The sequence below is a fragment of the Oncorhynchus masou genome, chromosome 28 (assembly GCF_036934945.1).
Source record: "Oncorhynchus masou masou isolate Uvic2021 chromosome 28, UVic_Omas_1.1, whole genome shotgun sequence".
NCBI lineage: Eukaryota > Metazoa > Chordata > Actinopteri > Salmoniformes > Salmonidae > Oncorhynchus > Oncorhynchus masou.
In genome coordinates, this window is record NC_088239.1 from 60729250 (window position 1) to 60750407 (window position 21158).

General features: G+C 44.3%; 1 protein-coding gene across 1 annotated transcript in view; it reads left to right on the forward strand.

Moving 5' to 3' along the window:
- The window catches only part of LOC135517027 (transmembrane protein 132C-like), a 135389-nt gene that overhangs the window by 24479 nt on the left and 89752 nt on the right, over positions 1-21158 (forward strand). Inside the window, exon 5 of the mRNA XM_064941059.1 lies at positions 8838-8981. Within this exon, the coding sequence (XP_064797131.1) occupies positions 8838-8981 (144 nt within the window). The remainder of the gene's footprint in view (positions 1-8837; positions 8982-21158) is intronic.

Genomic DNA, 21158 nt, shown 5'->3' on the forward strand with positions numbered 1-21158 from the left:
GATCGCTAGAATTACGCTTAGCTGGAGATTATTTTAGTCTGGTGAGGACTGTGAATCTGTGTTAATCTCCTTTCCCAGTTGTCGTGTTGTCATGCCCCAGTATGTTTAAATAGGCTTGTAAATGAAAAGAACAGCATCCAACTCATTAATTAAATTAGCTCCCCTTAACCTAACATCTGACCGTGTCTACTCCTCCACACTCCCTCTACTAGTTAGGTGACTAGCCTATGGCTCTGAGGATTTCATTGACTCTGGACAAGTCAGCACACACACTGTTTCACCTTACTTATTTATCTGAAAAGAGGAGGCTGCTCTCGGCTGTCATTGGTTATTGTCTAATTCCGTTTTGCCCACGGGTAATGGAGGTTATTCAATGCTGTGGAGAGCTGCAGAACAGAGGGGTGTGGAGTAGGTAAGGAGGGGAGGGAATTTGCTCCAGCTACAAATGGGAGAAGGAGAGGAGAATTGGTGACAATGTTTAGCCGGTAATGGGTTTCAGCTGCTAGGTGCTGGGAAATTATGGTGTGTGCCCATGTTCGCCGGTGTAATGGAATTTCCAAATTTTGCGTAAATTTAATAAAGTGTATCTAGTTTTTTAAAATAAATCAAGAGAATATGTTGCTCCTGGAGGCTTGTTGGTTGTGGTATTTCATGTATCCAATATTGAATCAATTTATCATCCGCTTCTATGGAGTAAGTTGAGTTGAATCCTTTGAGGGAGTATCTGTTGTAGTTCAAATTAGGCTGAAGAATCAGCATTGCTAAGATCTCAGGGGTTGATCATTGCGGTTATTCCACAGGAGGGGATCTCTGGAGGCAGGGGTACATCCGTGTTCCAAATGTATCTTTCGGACAGTCCTTTTGCTTTTTTTCTATAGTGTGTGACGTAAGAAGCGTGGCGTCCTTGTACTGGCTGATATCAGTAGGAGCTAGGGTTACCACTTTAATTGATCTTCCCTAAAGGTCAGCCGTGTCCCAGGGCACATTCCCCCAGTATGCTGGCCCTATCAGATAGGCAAGGGTGTGTGCGTGTGTGACCATGTGTGTGTCTCTGTGTGTGCACCCGCGCATGTGCGTGTGTGTGTGTGGTGCCCCCGCAATCCCAAAGCCACCATTCTTCTCTCCAGAGCAATGATCAGTTTATAGTCCTATAAAGGTCAGTTTTCTCTTCTTTCTTTTTTCGTTTCAAGGCATCTCCACAATACTTCATCCACTCCACTGTGGCCAAGAGGGATTAGCTGTGGTTGTATGAGTGGTCTACTGGCTAGTCCCTCAGTGCCTGTGAATCCCTATCGTTCAGTTACACAGACACTTAGGGATGGTTTGATACAGTAAACTCCATAGATGGCATATAGCTACATTTGAAGTCAGAAGTTTACATACACTTACACAGCAACATCTCAAGACATCAGTCAGGAAGTTAAAGCTTGGTCACATGGGTCGTCCAAATGGACAATGACCCCAAGCATAGCAAAGTTGTGGCAAAATGGCTTAAGGACAACAAAGTCAAGGTATTGGAGTGGCCATCACAAAGCGCTGACCTCAATCTTATAGAAAATGTGTGGGCAGAACTAAAAAGGCGTGTGCGAGCAAGGAGGCCTAGAAACCTGACTCAGTTACACCAGCTCTGTCAGGAGGAATGGGCCAAAATTCACCCAACTCATTGTGGGAAGCTTGTAGAAGGATACCCGAAACGTTTGACCCAAGTTAAACATTTTAAAGGCAATGCTACCAAATACTAATTGAGTGCATGTAAACTTCTGACCCTCTGGGAATGTGATGAAAGAAATAAAGGCTGAAATAAATCATTCTCTCTACTTTTATTCTGACATTTCACATTCTTCAAATAAAGTGGTGATGCTAACTGACCTAAGACAGCGAATTTTTACAAGGACTAAATGTGAAGAATTGTGAAAAACTAAGTTTAAATGTATTTGGCTAAGGTGTATGTAAACTTCTGACTTCAACTCTATGTTCTAGATGACACATGTAATTTCTATGTTGTTATGTGTGATGGAGTACGGCTAGAGGGGCCCTCCAGTAAATCCAGCCAACTGTCTCTGACCTCCCAGGCCCTCACAGTCACTAACACTCTAACCACAGATAGGTCCTGTCTTCACCAATCAAACTAGCCTGGTGCAGACAGCCCCCGTGCCTTCTCTTCCACTCACACTGCCTTTATATCAAGCCGTCGTCCCTGCCCAGCTCTCACCACCAACATCTTTATACAAGCTTCAAATCAAATCACTTGTTTATTGTGTACATGCGCTGTAGACGTAGCAGTGAAATGCTTACTTACGAGCCCACTCCCAACAGTGCAGAGTTACAAAGTAAGACACATATTTGCTAAATAAAAAAGGAAATAGTAACACAATTCAAACAATAATGAGGCGATATACAAGGAGTACCGGTACCGAGTCAATGTGCAGCGGTACGAGGTAATTGAGGTAATTGAGGTAATACAGTACGTACATGTAGGCAGGGGTAAAAGTGACTAGGCAATCAGGATATATAATTAACAGAGTAGCAACAGTGTGTGCGTGTGTGTGTGTGTGTGTGTGTGTGTGTGTGTGTGTGTGTGTGTGTGTGTGTGAGTGAGCATATGAAGTGTGTGTGTGTGTGTGTATATGTTGGAGTATCAGTGTAGTATGTGTGAGTATGTGGGTAGCGTCTAGTGAGTGTGCATAGAGTCAGTGCAAGGGAGTCAGTTCAAAACATTTAAGATAAAGAAATTATGTAAATTGTCTGGGTAGCCATTTGATAAACTGTTCAGTAATCTTATGGCTTGGGGATAGAAGCTGTTCAGGTGCCTTTTGGTCACAGACTTGGCACTCCGGTACTAATTACTGTGTGGTAGCAGAGAGAACAGTCTATGACTTGGGTGGTTGGAGTCTTTTTAGGGCCTTCCTCTGACACAGCCTGGTATAGAGGTTTTGGATGGCAGGGAGTTCGGTCCCAGTGATGTACTGTGCTGTATGCATTACCTTCTGTAGCACCTTGCGGTCAGTTGCCATACCAAGTGGTGATGTAGCCAATCAAGATGCTCTTAATGGTGCAGCTGTAGAACATTTTGAGGATCTGGGCACATGCCAAATCTTTTCAGCCTACTGAGGGGGAAAAGGCATTATCGTGTCCTCTTCATGACTGTTGGTGTCTTTGGACCATGGTAGGGCCTTAGTGATGTGGCCAACGAGGAAACCTGAAGCTCTTGAGCCCCACTGATGTGAATGGGGGCGTGTTCGGCCTTCCGTTTCCCTCCTTTGTCGTGCCCACATTGAAGGACATTTTGTAGTCCTGGTAACACACTGCCAGGTCTCTGACCTCCTCCCTATATGCTGCATCATCGTCGCCATTGATCAGGCCTACCACTGTTGTGTCATCTGCAAACTTAATGATGATGTTGGAGTCGTGCGTGGCCAAGGTGGTTGTGGGTGAATAGGGAGCACAAGAGGGGACTGAGCACACACCCCTGTGTTGAGGGTCAATGTGGCGGATGTGTTGTTGCCTACCCTATCCAATTGAGGGTGGCCCATCAGGAAGTCCAGGATCCAGAGGGAGGTGTTCAGTCCCAGGGTCCTTAGCTTAGTGATGAGCTTGTAGAGCATTTTGGTGTTGAACACTGAGCTGTAGTCAATGAACAGCATTCTCATGTCAGTGGTCCTTTTGTCCAGGTGGGGAAGGGAAGTGTGGAGTGCAATTAGAAATTATATCATCTGTGGATCTGTTGGGGTGGTATATGAATTGGGTCCAGGGTTTCTGGGATGATGGTGTTGATGTAAGACCTGACCAGCCTCTGGCTACAGATGTGAGTGCTACGGTTGGTAGTCACATAGTCAAGTTTACCTTGGCGTTCTTAGGCACACAAAGCATGGTGGTATGCTTGAAACATGTAGATATTATAGACTGTGTCAGAGAGAGGTTGAACATGTCAGTGAAGACATTTGTCAGCACAATCCGTCTGGCCCTGTGGACTTTTGAATGTTAACCTATTTAAAAGTCTTACTCACATCGGCTAAGGAGAGCATGATCATACAGTCGTCCGGAAAAGCTGGTGCTCTCACACATGGTTCAGTGTTGCTTGCCTCGAGTTGAGCATATAAGGCATTTAGCTTGTCTGGTAGGGTTGCATCAATGGGCAGCTCTCAGCTGGGCTTCCCTTTGTAATACGTGATAGTTTGCAAGCCCTGCCACATCTGTCGAGAGCCAGAGCCAGTGTAGTAGGATTTGATCTTCGTCCTTTATTGCCGCTTTGCATGTTTGATGGTTTGTCTGAGGATGTAGAGGGATTTATTATAAGTGTCCAGATTAGTGTCCGCCTTTAGCTCATTGCGGATGTTGCCTGTAATCCATGGGTTCTGGTTGGAATATGTACGTATGGTCTTATTAATGAAGCAGGTGACTGATGTGGTAAACTCCTCAATGGCATCCAGATGAATCCCAGAACATATTCCAGTCTGTGCTAGGCAAACAGTCCTGCTTCATCGGACCACTTCCATCTTGAGCGTGTCACTGGTACTTCATGTTTGAGTTTTTGCTTGTAAGCAGGAATCAGGAGGATAGAGTTATGGTCAGATTTGCCAAATGGAGAGCGGGGGAGAGCTTTGTATGTGTTTCTGTGTATGGAGTAATCTAGAGTTGTTATCCCTCTAGTTGCACAGGTGACATGCCGAATAGAAATGAGGTAAAACGTATTTCAGTTTTCCTGCATTAAAATCACTGGCCACTAGGAGCGCCGCCTCTGGATGAGCATTATTTTGTTTGCGTATGGCCCTATACAGCTCGTTGAACTCCCAGCTAGGCCAATCACCACCTGCACCGTGCCCTCTGGCCCTCTTACTTCTCAACTGCCAAGTCTTTGTCTCAGCCAGCTCTCCTCTCCACTCATTACCATGGGAACCAAAAGTGTGCTTTTGGAAATCTGGCATAAATATGTATTTTCATGTGTCAGTTTCTATTCATTTGATAGAACTGTATTATTTGAAGCCAGACCTTGTATGAATGTTATGATGGTAATATAATGTTTCAGTATAATGAAACATGTGTAATTGTCACCTGAAAAGACTGGTCTGACAGATTTAAGGGATATTTTAGCCCTCTTTTCTCCCATTCATATTGTCCTTTTTTTGTAGATGATTGTGAACTCATACTCTATATACCCCAGCTCAGTATTTTCCACCAATTAAAAGCCATTATGTAGGAGCTGGGGTAATCTGACCCCGCGGCTGGTACTGGTTAATGCAGCTGTATGTTTGTGCATCAGTTTGTGTCTGTGCATGTGCGTGTATGCGTGTGCTGTGTGTATGTGTGTGTATTGAATTTGTAGTGTAGGCTATATCCATGTATGTAGAAGATATACATAGCTTTCCCAAATGATTTATACACAGCAGTGCATCACTCTCACCAGTCCTAACCCTGCCCCTTTCATAGTGCTCATGTTTAAAGGACAATACTGCCACTTTTCATCTTGATATTCCTTATCTCCAGCACCAAACCAGTGTCTACATATGTGAAAACAGCACGTTTCTATGATTTGTGGTTAAAAAGATAGAAGAAAGGTCCTATACAAATGCTTCTCTGTAATATCTATGAGTTTCTTACCAGGGGGAGGGTATTTTCTTGCTCCCCACATCAGAATGAATCTCATAATGTTTGACAAGCACTGTTTTTAAAGTGTTGTAAAGTTTGATGTCATCCGGTATACGTTTTTCACTTTATATTTTTTAGAAATGCACCGTTTTCACATACAGTGGGGAGAACAAGTATTTGATACACTGCCGGTTTTGGAGGTTTTCCTACTTACAAAGCATGTAGAGGTCTGTCATTTTTTTAATCATAGGTACACTTCAACTGTCAGAGACGGAATCTAAAACAAAAATCCAGAAAATCACGTTGTATGATTTTTAAGTAATTCATTTGCCTTTTATTGCATGACATAAGTATTTGATATATCAGAAAAGCAGAACTTAATATTTGGTACAGAAACCTTTGTTTGCAATTACAGAGATCATACGTTTCCTGTAGTTCTTGACCAGGTTTGCACACACTGCAGCAGGGATTTTGGTACACTCCACCATACAGACCTTCTCCAGATCCTTCAGATTTCGGGGCTGTCGCTGGGCAATACGGACCTTCAGCTCCCTCCAAAGATTTTCTATTGGGTTTTCCACCTCCATGCTTCACGGTTGGGATGGTGTTCTTGGGGTTGTACTCATCCTTCTTCTTCCTCCAAACATGGCGAGTAGAGTTTAGACCAAAAAGCTCTATTTTTGTCTCATCAGACCACATAACCTTCTCCCATTACTCCTCTGGATTATCCAGATGGGCATTCACATACATGTGCTGGCTTGAGCAGGGGGACCTTGCGTGCATTGCAGGATTTTAATCCATGACAGCGTAGTGTGTTACTAATGGTTTTCTTTACTTTCTGTGGGCCCAGCTCTCTTCAGGTCATTGACCAGGTCATGCTGTGTAGTTCTGGACTGATCCCTCACCTTCCTCATGATCATTGATGCCCCACAAGGTGATATCTTGCATGGAGCCCCAGACCGAGGGTGATTGACCGTCATCTTGAACTTCTTCCATTTTCTAATAATTGCACCAACAGTTGTTGCCTTCTCAACAAGCTGCTTGACTATTGTCCTGTTGCCCATCCCAGCCTTGTGCAGGTCTACAATTTCTATCCCTGATGTCCTTACACAGCTCTCTGGTCTTGGCCATTGTGGAGAGGTTGGAGTCTGTTTGATTGAGTGTGTGGACAGGTGCCTTTTATACAGGTAACGAGTTCAAACAGGTGCAGTTAATACAGGTAATGAGTGGAGAACAGGAGGGCTTCTTAAAGAAAAACGAACAGGTCTGTGAGAGCCGGAATTCTTACTGGTTCGTAGGTGATCAAATACTTATGTCATGCAATAAAATGATAATTATTTACTTAAAAATCATACAATGTGATTTTCTGGATTTTTGTTTTAGATTCCGTCTCTCACAGTTGAAGTGTACCTATGATAAAAATTACAGACCTCTGCATGCTTTGTAAGTAGGGAAAACCTGCAAAATCGGCAGTGTATCAAATACTTGTTCTCTCCACTGTATGTAGACACTGGTATTGTGCTGGAGATCATGAGGTAGAGAGAGAAGTAGAGAGAGAGAGAGAGAGAGAGAGCTTACGTTTGCTGTTCAATCTCTGAACACTATGGAGGTGTATACTACTGTAGATGTGGGCTGTAGGTTTGTATGTAAACCATTTATTGTTACCACCTGTATTCAGCATAGAGTCATTACAGTATGAATCTCCACACAGGATGCTTCTTAAATGGCACCCTATTCCATATTTAGTGCACTACTTTTGACCAAATGTAGGGCAGGGAGTATTCAACTCTTACATTACGAGGTCCGGAGTCTGCAGGTTTTCAGTTCTACCTGATAGTGAATTGCATCCACCCAGGTCTAAATGAGTTCCTGACTAGAGCGAAACAATGAAAAAGTGCAGTGGAACTAGTTTCGAGGTCCAGAGTTGAGTTTTAGGGATGTAAGGAATAGGCTGCCATTTGGGATGCAGAGAGCTGGGAGCCATCAGTCACCTCCTCAGCCACATAGGCAGCAGTGTTGGCTCTAGCTGGCCTTTATCTGGGCTCGTCAGGAGCTCCACACTGAACACAGGTCAGTTATTACTGCTAGCTGCAGCTCCCTGATAAGATCAAAGGAGAAGCCGGGCTGAGTTGGGAGATGTGTGCCGCCGCACAGTTTGTCACGTATTCATCTGCCGTAATGTCACAACTTCTTCAGCGCGTTAGAAGTCCTTCACCATTTTCAGTAAAGGGGGTGGGGGACGGGGGAATTCTCCCATATACCATGTTTCTTCCCAGTCAACAGTGATTTTTCACTGTTCTTTTTTTTTGTTGCCTGACATTCTTCCTACTGTATCCATCCTTCCTATTTTAAAATGTTTTCTTCAAAGACTGATTCTGTAGTGTCACAGGCTTGAAGCAGTGCAATTTTTCATGATAGAAAAAGGTAGGGACAGCCACTTAGGCACATCAGTGCAATATCCTATGACAAGGCAGAGAATGGAGATTAGCATGTGTTAGAATGGAGAATAGGAGCAGGTTAGAGAGTTACTGGCTTCTCTCCAGCTAGCTGTAACCATGAATAATGGCATAGATCAAATTAGAGTGTACAGCTCTTGTCGGAATACTCTTTTAAACCACAGGTGTGGATTAAATAAAATAGAAGATTGCATCACCTGTTTCCAGCTGTAGAGTGAGTCAGCATGGACACAGGCTGTTAACTTCCCATTGTAGGTTTTACAACCTGTCTTGGATGTAAGTAGTGTTCCTGGCTTGATGTGAACCTCCTAATTATAGTTCCACAATGTGTTCTTCGAAGGTTAATTCAAAGTCAATCCAACATCCTTATTGTTTTAAACAGCCAACAAGCCATCTGTTGTCTTTATGCCAGAATTTGTAGGCTGCAAATCACATGAATTTCATCCTAGACAAGAAAACAGCAGGCTGTGAGGCTTTTTTTAATTTTTTTTTTTATAGCCAACTCTCCCATGGTGAACTGGGAACTTTCTGTATGGAAGACTGAGGAAACGTCTGTTCAATATACATTGTATGTAATCTGGATCTGGATCAGAATGGACCTGAATCAATCTACTGTATGTACAACACAGTGCATACACATAGCCAAGTATGCTAGACCAGTGACATCACATTGAAGCCATGGCACCCTTTTTCCTATATAGTGCACTACTTTTGACCAGGACCATTTAGGATGCAGACATAGTAATCAGTCCCATTTAATGTTGTTGTCTGACATCTTCCCTCTCTCTCCTCCAGAGTGAAGTCGAAGGATGGCGTGGCATTCCTGGGGGCGAGGGCCAGTGACCCAGTCCTGTGGACAGTGAGTCAGGATGTGAGGAGCGAGGGACACAGGGTCATCACCCTTCACTGTCACCGCAAGGAGAACACCTTCGGTCAGAGGTCAGTGGCACCTGGTTCTTGTTGATTACGATTCAAAACACTGTAATAGCAGATTTGATGGATTATGGGTAGGGCCAGGAGTTTTCCTGGTCAGGCCATGTGGTCTGGGAAAATGGGCCCTAATGATTTATTATGGGCTAAAGCAACTGTCATGGTGTGCTGCTTACTCAGCAGACTCAGTTCAACGATGTTCATGAATAACAATAATGTTGTTTGAACCCCGAACAACCCCCTCCCAAAGAGACAACTCATTAATAATAACACTAATGTTGTTAGAACCCCGAACAACCCCCTCCCAAAGAGACAACTCATTAATAATAACACTAATGTTGTTAGAACTCCGAACAACCCCCTCCCAAAGAGACAACTCATTAATAATAACAGTAATGTTGTTAGAACCCTGAACAACCCCCTCCCAAAGAGACAACTCATTAATAATAACACTAATGTTGTTAGAACCCTGAACAACCCCATCCCAAAGAGACAACTCATTAATAATAACACTAATGTTGTTAGAACCCTGAACAACCCCCTCCCAAAGAGACAACTCATTAATAATTACACTAATGTTGTTAGAACCCTGAACAACCCCCTCCCAAAGAGACAACTCATTAATAATAACACTAATGTTGTTAGAACCCCGAACAACCCCCTCCCAAAGAGACAACTCATTAATAATAACACTAATGTTGTTAGAACCCTGAACAACCCCCTCCCAAAGAGACAACTCATTAATAATAACACCAATGTTGTTAGAACCCCGAACAACCCCCTCCCAAAGAGACAACTCATTAATAATAACACTAATGTTGTTAGAACCCTGAACAACCCCCTCCCAAAGAGACAACTCATTAATAATAACACTAATGTTGTTAGAACTCGAACAACCCCCTCCCAAAGAGACAACTCATTAATAATAACACTAATGTTGTTAGAACCCTGAACAACCCCTCCCAAAGAGACAACTCATTAATAATAACACTAATGTTGTTAGAACCCTGAACAACCCCCTCCCAAAGAGACAACTCATTAATAATAACACTAATGTTGTTAGAACCCCAACAACCCCTCCCAAAGAGACAACTCATTAATAATAACACTAATGTTGTTAGAACCCTGAACAACCCCCTCCCAAAGAGACAACTCATTAATAATACGCTAATGTTGTTAGAACCCTGAACAACCCCCTCCCAAAGAGACAACTCATTAATAATAACACTAATGTTGTTAGAACCCTGAACAACCCCCTCCCAAAGAGACAACTCATTAATAATAACACTAATGTTGTTAGAACCCTGAACAACCCCCTCCCAAAGAGACAACTCATTAATAATAACACTAATGTTGTTAGAACCCTGAACAACCCCCTCCCAAAGAGACAACTCATTAATAATAACACTAATGTTGTTAGAACTCCGAACAACCCCCTCCCAAAGAGACAACTCATTAATAATAACACTAATGTTGTTAGAACCCTGAACAACCCCCTCCCAAAGAGACAACTCATTAATAATAACACTAATGTTGTTAGAACTCCTGAACAACCCCCTCCCAAAGAGACAACTCATTAATAATAACACTAATGTTGTTAGAACCCTGAACAACCCCCTCCCAAAGAGACAACTCATTAATAATAACACTAATGTTGTTAGAACCCTGAACAACCCCCTCCCAAAGAGACAACTCATTAATAATAACGCTAATGTTGTTAGAATCCCGAACAATCCCCTCCCAAAGAGACAACTCATTAATAATAACAATTTCACTACTGAGCAAATGAAATTCTGAGCTAAACTTTAGTGCACTTGTCTCCCATTGGACTCTGTTTCAATTTATACAGTGGGGAAGGTCGTCTAACTCATTTGTTTTGCTTTGGGGAGGGTTGTGTTATTTATTTTTATTGAGCACATGGCTTTTCCCCATTTTACAGGTTTTACTATATAATGTCTTCCATATAGCCACATATCCTAATCTGGTTGCATGCACCTCCTCTATTAAGGTGCTTTGGTACTTCCTTTATGCACTACACTTTTCTGCGCACATACTCAGTATCCTGTTTATAAACAAAGTTTACTACAGTTATTGTTATTTGTGTTGGTAATCATTATGTTTGAGGGGGGAGGTTGTGCAATTTATTTTACAGTGCAAGGGGAGGGTCATGTGGAAATATTTTAAACGTTGAAGAGGGGGGTGCATTTTCTTATGACACCTAGAGTATGACCAAATTTCGAACTGTCCCTTATGTGTCTCAGATTACCAGCCCTCTCCCCTGCAGTGGTGTGGTATTACTGGTCAGCCTAGTGCTGTGATGATTGACAGCCACATTCACTGCTCCTTAGCATACTCTCTGTCCCTATGGTCTACCCCCTGGTGGCATTTACATAACTTACATTCATCTCATGAATACGTATTAGTATGAGTCAGTATGAGTCAGTCCCCAGTTTGTGGCTAAAAACAACGGCAACACTTTCCAATGTTAATTAAGTGGAGTTTATTTGTGATTTTTTTCTATCAAACATTAATTATAGAAATCTGTGTGAGAAACTTCCTCAGCGATGACGTGTCAGTTTAGAGATAAGGAAGTAGTGAGCAGGCTGGCATTTATTGGGATGACTCATGTACTGGAAGCACCTCTGCAGAGTGGTCACTAGCTGGCACAGCCACAAAGTCATGAAATCTGATGTTAAACCCAACCCTTAAAGGCACAGCATAAATCCCTCCACCATTTCCTGGTTGCTAAAATTATAATAGTTTGCCTAATTTCAGTTTATGTATAAATAAAACAACTGTAATATATTTTCAATAACCAAAAATAATGTATTTTCAGCTGTTTGAAGCTGGTGTGCAAAACTGAAAGTAGAAGACACAAAAACATTTAAAAACAGGAAGCATAGAAATAGCACATAGAACAGATCCACCACTTCTTAGACTTCCTTTCAATGAAAATGACAGATCTATAACTCATATTTCTATGTGATTTAGATCGGGTCACCCAAAAAGTTACATATTGCAGCTTTAACCCTAACCTTAACCACACAGCAAACCCTAATGACTAACCCTAGCCTTAAATAAAGATATTTTCATGAATTTCTACGATATAGCCAATTTTGACTTTTCAGCTGGTAAACATCAACCTGAAAGTAGCGAGGGAGTTGGAGAAGCATTACGGACGGAGATGTCAAGAATTCATGGTGGTGAGGCTTTCTTGTGCTCGAGGAGAGGAAACATTAAATTTTGACTCCTTGCTTGTGGACCTCTTTACAAATTCTATTCAAGTACTGTACTGTTATTAGATTGCTTTTTCCCTCTCTTCTTTGAAATTCAGGTCGTACAGGGAGATGTCTAAAGAAGATATATATTTGTTGTGTTTACTGTGTTTTCATAGTTACATTTCGTGTCGAGCAACATAAGTGATTCAGTTTGGGCGCTGCCAATTACTCTTAAGTTACAGTTCAATGGGTAAAGAAATGTTTAGACCTGAAGCATATCTCTCTTAGACTTTGTAAAGCTATTAGGTTTTCCAAAGTTCACCAAGAGGATATTATTGTTTATTACAGCCTACCTGAAACCAAACACACAGCAATGTGTAGACACATTACACAGTAATGTAGTAATACGTGTGCATGTGTCACATGACCCTGCCTCTCAGAGTATATAAAGACACAGAAAGGTCACATTGTGTCCATAAGCCTCTAACATAATCAGCGGTGACATTTATCACAGCGCACTACGCTTTATTACGGGCGACAGGTTCAGTCCACATCACTGCGTTCTGTATCAGAAAGTATGTTGGCCCTCTTTGAAGTCTCATAGATCGATGCATTGCTTTCTTTTTCTTTATAAAGCTCTTTTAGGGACAGTTTGAAATTTACTGGGGCGGGATGACTGGTCCAAAAGAGGGGAGGGTTGTCTATCTTTTTTCAGTGGTTTAAATTCCCTATTTTGCAGGTTTTACTATATAATTTCTTCCATATAGCCACATTTCCTCATCTTCTTGCATGCGCCTCCCCTATCAAAGTGTTTTGAGATACAGTCAACTTTATCCTGCCCTCTATCCGTAATGACAATAGTGATAGGTGGATAATTTGTCAATATCTGCAATAGGTTAACTAGCAATCATACCACACATTAAATCATTCAAATCTGCAACAACTTTCTATATAAATCCACAAGAACTGTCACGACCTGACCTTAGAGAGCTTTTTATGTATTTTTATGTCTCTATTTTGGTTTGGTCAGGGTGTGATTTGGGTGGGCATTCTATGTTCCTTTTTCTAGTTTTGTTATTTCTAGGTTGGCTGGGTATGGTTCTCAATCAGGGACAGCTGACTATCGTTGTCTCTGATTGGGAACCATACTTAGGTAGCTTTTTCCCACCTATGCTTTGTGGGTAGTTATTTTCTGTTTAGTGTTTTCTGCACCTGATAGGACTGTTTCAGTTTCGTTTATACTCTTTGTTATTTTCTTATAGTGTTCAGTTTCAATAAAAAGCATAAACACTTACCACGCTGCACTTTGGTCCAATTCCTCTTCTTCAGATGATGACTCCCGTTACAAGAGCGTAGAGGAATAGCTGATAGGCTAGGTGCGCCATTGCGCATGAAAGAGTCAAGACACGCAGCTGAAAAAGCTCCCTATTGATCTTGTTGAGGCCATAAAAATTGTATTTACCATATAATGGGTGCCCCTCTTCAGATTTCTCAAAATAGTAAAAAAAACAAAAAAATAGTGATTCATTTAATTCATATGAAACTATTATTTTTAATGAACTGAATGATGTGCTTTGCTATTGTAGTAGTTGGTGTTCGGTTAAATCACGGTGAATCGAATCATGTACGTCGCAAAAATAATGTATGAATCACAAACAGCAAAAGGAAAGAGTGTAGCTGTAGCCTTCCTTTAGAATTGTGTCGATTCAAAACTCATTTTGTACATACTTTAAATTGATTTGGACATTTAATGGATGGGACACTGCAACTCAATAGATGCTAGTAGCCTGAAGTTAACACTTCTAAAGGTAAGATATGTAGCCTATTGGTGTTATGTACTTGAGTGAAGACCCAAAAGCGGTTTTAACAGAAAACAGAGTTCTTTAATGAAAAAACAGGAATGGCATAAATCCTCTTCCAACGTAGTCAAAGGAACAAAAAGAACGTTAGTATAATGCAGGATGCACCTGCCAGGCAGACTCCGACAGGATAGGACAAGGTGGAAGCAAACGCGACGACAGCTTGCTTCTGGCATCAAAAACACAAACAAGAATCAGACACTGAAAGTAGCAGGAACAGAGAGAGAAATAGAGACCTAATCAGAGGGGAAGAGAGAACAGGTGTGAAAGAGTGAATGAGCTAGTTAGGGGAGATGTAGAACAGCTGAAGAATGAGAGACAGAGAAGGTAACCTAAAAAGACCAGCAGAGAGAGACAGAGTGAAGAGAAAGGACAGGAACAGACATAACAAGACATGACAGTACCCCCACTCACCGAGCGCCTCCTGGCGCACTCGAGGAGGAAACCTGGCGGCAACGGAGGAAATCATCGATCAGCGAACGGTCCAGCACGTCCCGAGAGGGAACCCAACTCCTCTCCTCAGGACCGTACCCCTCCCAATCCACTAGGTACTGATGACCACGGCCCCGAGGGCGCATGTCCAAAATCTTACGAACCCTGTAGATGGGTGCGCCCTCGACAAGGATGGGGGGAGGGACGAGCGGGGGCGCGAAGAACGGGCTTAACACAGGAGACATGGAAGACCGGGTGAACGCGACGAAGATAGCGCGGGAGAAGTCGCACTGCGACAGGATTAATGACCTGAGAAATACGGAACGGACCAATGAACCGCGGGGCCAACTTGCGAGAAGCTGTCTTAAGGGGAAGGTTCTGAGTGGAGAGCCATACTCTCTGACCGCAACAATATCTAGGACTCTTGGTCCTACGCTTATTAGCGGCCCTCACAGTCTGCGCCCTATTACGGCAAAGTGCCGACCTGACCCCCTTCCAGGTGCGCTCGCAATGCTGGACAAAAGCCTGAGCGGAGGGGACGCAGGACTCGGCGAGCTGAGATGAGAACAGCGGAGGCTGGTACCCGAGGCTACACTGAAAAGGGGATAGACCGGTAGCAGACGAGGGAAGCGAGTTGTTGGCGTACTCTGCCCAGGGGAGCTGTTCTGACCAAGACGCAGGGTTACGAAAAGAAAGACTGCGTAAAATGCGACCAACAGTCTGATTGGCCCGTTCGGCTTGACCGTTAGACTGGGGATGAAAGCCGGATAATAGAGACTGACGGAAGCCCCAATCAAACGGCAAAACTCCCTCCAAAATTGAGACGTGAACTGCGGGCCTCTGTCGGAAAACGTCAGACGGAAGGCCATGAATTGGAAAACATTCTCGATAATGATCTGAGCCGTCTCCTTAGCAGAAGGGAGCTTATCGAGAGGAATGAAATGAGCCGCCTTAGAGAATCTATCGACAACCGTAAGAATAACTGTCTTCCCGCTGATGAAGGCAGTCCGGTGATAAAATCTAAAGCGATGTGAGACCACGGTCGAGAGGGAATGGGAAGCGGTCTGAGACGGCCGGCAGGAGGAGAGTTCCCAGATTTAGTCTGCGCGCAGACCGAACAAGCGGCGACAAATCGACGCGCGTCACGTTCCCGAGTGGGCCACCAGAAACGCTGGCGAATGGAAGCGAGCGTACCCCGAACGCCGGGGTGGCCGGCTAACTTGGCAGAGTGGGCCCACTGAAGAACGGCCGGACGAGTAGGAACGGGAACGAACAGAAGGTTCCTAGGACAAGCTCGCGGCGACGGAGTGTGAGCGATTTTGCTTTACCTGCCTCTCAATTCCCCAGACAGTCAACCCGACAACACGCCCCTCAGGAGAATCCCCTCGGGTCGGTGGAGACCTCAGAAGAACTGAAGAGACGAGATAAAGCATCAGGCTTGGTGTTTTTGAGCCCGGACGATAAGAAATCACAAACTCGAAACGAGCGAAAAACAGAGCCCAACGAGCCTGACGCGCATTAAGTCATTTGGCTGAACGGATGTACTCAAGGTTCCTATGGTCAGTCCAAACGACAAAAGGAACGGTCGCCCCCTCCAACCACTGTCGCCATTCGCCTAGGGCTAAGCGGATGGCGAGCAGTTCGCGATTACCAACATCATAGTTACGTTCTGACGGCGATAAGCGATGAGAGAAAAACGCGCAAGGATGGACCTTGCCGTCAGAGAGAGCGCTGAGAGAGAATGGCTCCCACGCCCACCTCTGACGCGTCAACCTCAACAACAAACTGACTAGAGATGTCAGGTGTAACAAGAATAGGTGCGGATGTAAAACGATTCTTAAGAAGATCAAAAGCTCCCTGGGCGGAAACGGACCACTTAAAGCACGTCTTAACAGAAGTAAGGGCTGTGAGGGGAGCTGCCACCTGACCGAAATTACGGATGAAACGACGATAGAAATTTTCCCAGAAAGCGCTGCAGCTCGACGCGTGACTTAGGAACGGGCCAATCAATGACAGCCTGGACCTTAGCGGGATCCATCTTAATGCCCTCAGCGGAAATAACGGAACCGAGAAAAGGGACAGAGGCGGCATGAAAAGTGCACTTCTCAGCCTTCACATAAAGACAGTTCTCCAAAAGGCGCTGGAGGACGCGTCGCACGTGCTGAACATGAATCGAGAGAGACGGTGAAAAAAATCAGGATATCGTCCATGTAAACGAAAACAAAAATGTTCAGCATGTCTCTCAGGACGTCGTTAACTAGTGCCTGAAAGACAGCTGGAGCGTTAACGAGGCGGAAGAACCCGGTATTCAAAGTGCCCTAACGGAGTGTTAAACGCCGTCTTCCACTCGTCCCCCTCCCTGATGCGCACGAGATGGTAGGAGTTACGAAGGTCCAATTTGGTGAAAAACCTGGCTCCCTGCAGGATCTCGAAGGCTGAAGACATAAGAGGAAGCGGATAACGATTCTTAACTGTTATGTCATTCAGCCCTCGATAATCCACGCATGGGCGCAGGGACCCGTCCTTCTTCTGAACAAAAAAAAACCCCGCTCCGGCGGGAGAGGAGGAGGAGACTATGGTACCGGCGTCGGCGAAACCGACAAATAATCCTCGAGAGCCTTACGTTCGGGAGCCGACAGAGAGTATAATCTACCCCGGGGGAGTAGTTCCCGGAAGGAGATCAATACTACAGTCATACGACCGGTGTGGAGGGAGAGAAGTGGCCTTCCAACGACTGAACACCGTGCGCAGATCGTGATACTCCTCCGGCACCCCTGTCAAATCGCCAGGCTCCTCCTGTGAAGAAGAGACAGAGGAAACAGGAGGGATAGCAGACATTAAACAGGTCACATGACACGAAACATTCCAGGATAGGATAGTATTACTAGACCAATTAATAGAAGGGTTATGGCGCACTAGCCAGGGATGACCCAAAACAACAGGTGTAAAAGGTGAACGAAAAATTAAAAAAGAAATGGTTTCGCTATGATTACCAGAGACAGTGAGGGTTAAAGGCAGCGTCTCACGCTGAATCTTGGGGAGAGAACTACAATCTAAAGCGAACAAGGCCGTGGGCTCCCCTAACTGTCTGAGAGGAATGTCATGTTCCCGAGCCCAGGTCTCGTCCATAAAACAGCCCTCCGCCCCAGAGTCTATCAAGGCACTGCAAGAAGCAGATGAACCAGGCCAGCGGAGATGGACCGGAAAAGTAGTGCGTGATCCAGAAGGAGAGGCCTGAGTAGTTGCGCTCACCAGTAGCCCTCCTCTTACTGATAAGCTCTGGCTTTTACTGGACATGAGGTGACAAAATGACCAGCGGAGCCGCAGTAGAGACAGAGGCGATTGGTGATTCTCCGTTCCTTCTCCTTGGCCGAGATTTCCCCCAGCTGCATAGGCTCAGCATCCGAGCCGGCGGAGGAGGGTGGCAGTGATGCGGCAGGTGGCAGTGATGTGGAGAGGGGAGCAACGGAGAACGCGAGCTCCTTTCCACGAGCTCGGCGACGAAGATCAAACCGTCGCTCTATGCGAATAGCGAGAGCTATTAAGGAGTCCAGACTGGAAGGAACCTCCGGGAGAGGATCTCGTCCTTAACCTCGACGAGGAGACCCTCCAGAAAACGAGCGAGCAAAGCCGGCTCTCCAGTCACTTGAGGCAGCGAGAGTGCGAAACTCAATAGAATAATCCGTTATGGATCGATTCCCCTGACATAGGGAAGACAGGGCCCTGTCCTCCCCAAAAACAGAACGTTCAAAAACCCGTATCATCTCCTCCTTAAAGTCTTGATACTGGTTAATACACTCAGCCCTCGCCTCCCAGACTGCCGTGCCCCACTCACGCTGTCACTTTGAGAAATGACGTCTTCTTCGATGATGGGCTGCGCTCCTGGAGTAAGTGTTGGGCTGGAGAGAGAACACCACATCACACTGAGTGAGGAATGAGCGGCACTCAGTGGGCTCCCAGAGTAACACGGCGGGTTGTTGATCCTGGGCTCCGGAGACTCGGAAACCCTGGAAGTGGGCGGTGGATCGAGTGGAGTTGGTGAACCTGTCTTGTGAGGTCGGAGACTTGGGCGGCCAGGGTCTCAAAATGTCGAGCAGCAGACAATTCCTCCTCGTGTCTGCCTAGCATTCCCTGGATCTCGACGGCGGAGTGAAAAGGGTCCGGAGCCGCTGGGTCCATTCTTGGTCTGATTCTTCTGTTATGTACTTGAGTGAAGACCCAAAAGCGGTTTTAACAGAAAACAGAGTTCTTTAATGAAAAAACAGGAATGGCATAAATCCTCTTCCAACGTAGTCAAAGGAACAAAAAGAACGTTAGTATAATGCAGGATGCACCTGCCAGGCAGACTCCGACAGGATAGGACAAGGTGGAAGCAAACGCGATGACAGCTTGCTTCTGGCATCAAAAACACAAACAAGAATCAGACACTGAAAGTAGCAGGAACAGAGAGAGAAATAGAGACCTAATCAGAGGGGAAGAAAACAGGTTGAAAGAGTGAATGAGCTTTGGGGAGATGTTAATGAAGAATGAGAGACAGAGAAGGTAACCTAAAAAGACCAGCAGAGAGAGACAGAGTGAAGAGAAAGGACAGGAACAGACATAACAAGACATGACAATTGGCTCTATAAAAACAGTTATGCGTGCTGAAACAGTCATTTAACGGTTTTCCCCAAAAACCTTCAAAATTAAATGTTAACTGCAAAATAGGCCTACCAGTCAGAACGCTATCCTGATGATTTGTATCAATCGGGTGCACATTTGTTTTGCATACTCTGCCATTATTTCTTTCATCACATTCCCAGTGGGTCAGAAGTTTACATACACTCAATTAGTATTTGGTAGCATTGCCTTTAAATTGTTTAACTTGAGTTAAACGTTTCAGGTCGCCTTCTACAAGCTTCCCACAATAAGTTGGGTGAATTTTGGCCCATTCCTCCTGACAGAGCTGGTGTAACTGAATCAGGTTTGTAGGCCTCCTTGCTCACACAAGCTTTATCAGTTCTGCCCACAAATGTTCTATAGAATTGAGGTCAGGGCTTTGTGATGGCCACTCCAATACCTTGACTTTGTTGCCACAACTTTGGATGTATGCTTGGGGTCATTGTCCATTTAGAAGACCCATTTGTGACCAAGGTTTAACTTCCTGACTGGTGTCTTGAGATTTTGTTTAAATATTTCGACATAATTTTCCCGCTTCATGATGCCATCTATTTTGTGAAGTTCACCAGTCCCACCTGCAGCAAAGCACCCCCACAACATGATGCTGCCAGCCAATGCTTCATGGTTGGGATGGTGTTCTTCGGCTTGTAAGCCTCCCCATTTTTCCTCCAAACAAAACAATGGTCATTATAGCCAAATCGTTTTATTTTTGTTTCATTAGACCAGAGGACATTTCTCCAAAAAGTACAATCTTTGTCCCCATGTGCAGCTGCAAACCGTAGTCTGGCTTTTCTTATGGCGGTTTGGAGCAGTGGCTTCCTCCTTGCTGAGCTGCCTTTCAGGTTATGTCAATATAGGACTTGTTTTACTGTGGATATAGATACTTTTGTACCTGTTTCCTCCAGCATCTTCACAAGGTCATTTGCTGTTGTTGAGGGATTGATTTGTACTTTTCGCGCCAAAGTATGTTTTTCTCTAGGAGACAGAACGCGTTTCCTTCTTGAGCGGTATGACAGCTGCGTGGTCCTATGGTGTTTATACTTGCGTACTATTGTTTGTACAGATGATCGTGGTACCTTCAGGCGTTTGGAAATTCCTCCCAAGGATGAACCAGACTTGTGGAGGTCTCCAATTTCTTTTCTGAGGTATTGGCTGATTTCTTTTGATTTTCCAATGATGTCAAGCATAGATGCACTGAGTTTGAAGGTAGGCCTTGAAATACATCCACAGGTACACCTCCAATTGACTCAAATGATGTGCTAATCAGATGCTTCTAAAGTCATGACATGATTTTCTGGAATTTTCCAAGCTGTTTAAAGGCACAGTTCACATACACTAAGTTATCTTCTGACCCACTGGAACAGTGAATTATAAGTGAAATGATGTGTCTGTAAACAATTGTTGGAAAAATGACTTGTCATGCACGAAGTAGATGTCCTAACCGACTTGCCAAAACTATAGTTTGCCAACAAGAAATTTGTGGAGTGGTTGAAAAACGTGTTTTAATGACTCCAACCTAAGTGTATGTAAACTTCCGACTTCAACTGTAACTCTGGGTCTTCCTTTCCTTTGGCGGTCCTGATGAGAGCCAGTTTCATCATAGCGCTTGATGGTTTTTCGACTGCACTTGAAGACATTTTCCACATTGACTGACTTTCATTTCTTAAAGTAATTATGGACTGTCGTTTCTCTTTGCTTATTTGAGCTGTTCTTGACATAATATGGACTTGGTATTTTACCAAATAGGGCTATCTTCTGTACACTACCCCTACCAAGTAACAACCCAACTGATTGGCTCAAACACATTAATCAATCAATCAATCAAATGTATTTATAAAGCCCTTCTTACATCAGCTGATGTCACAAAGTGCTGGACAGAAACCCAGCCTAAAACCTCAAACAGCAAGCAATGCAGGTGTAGAAGCACATTGGCTAGGAAAAACTCCCTAGAAAGGCCAGAACCTAGGAAGAAACCTAGAGAGGAACCAGGCTATGAGGGGTGGCTCTTCTGGCTGTGC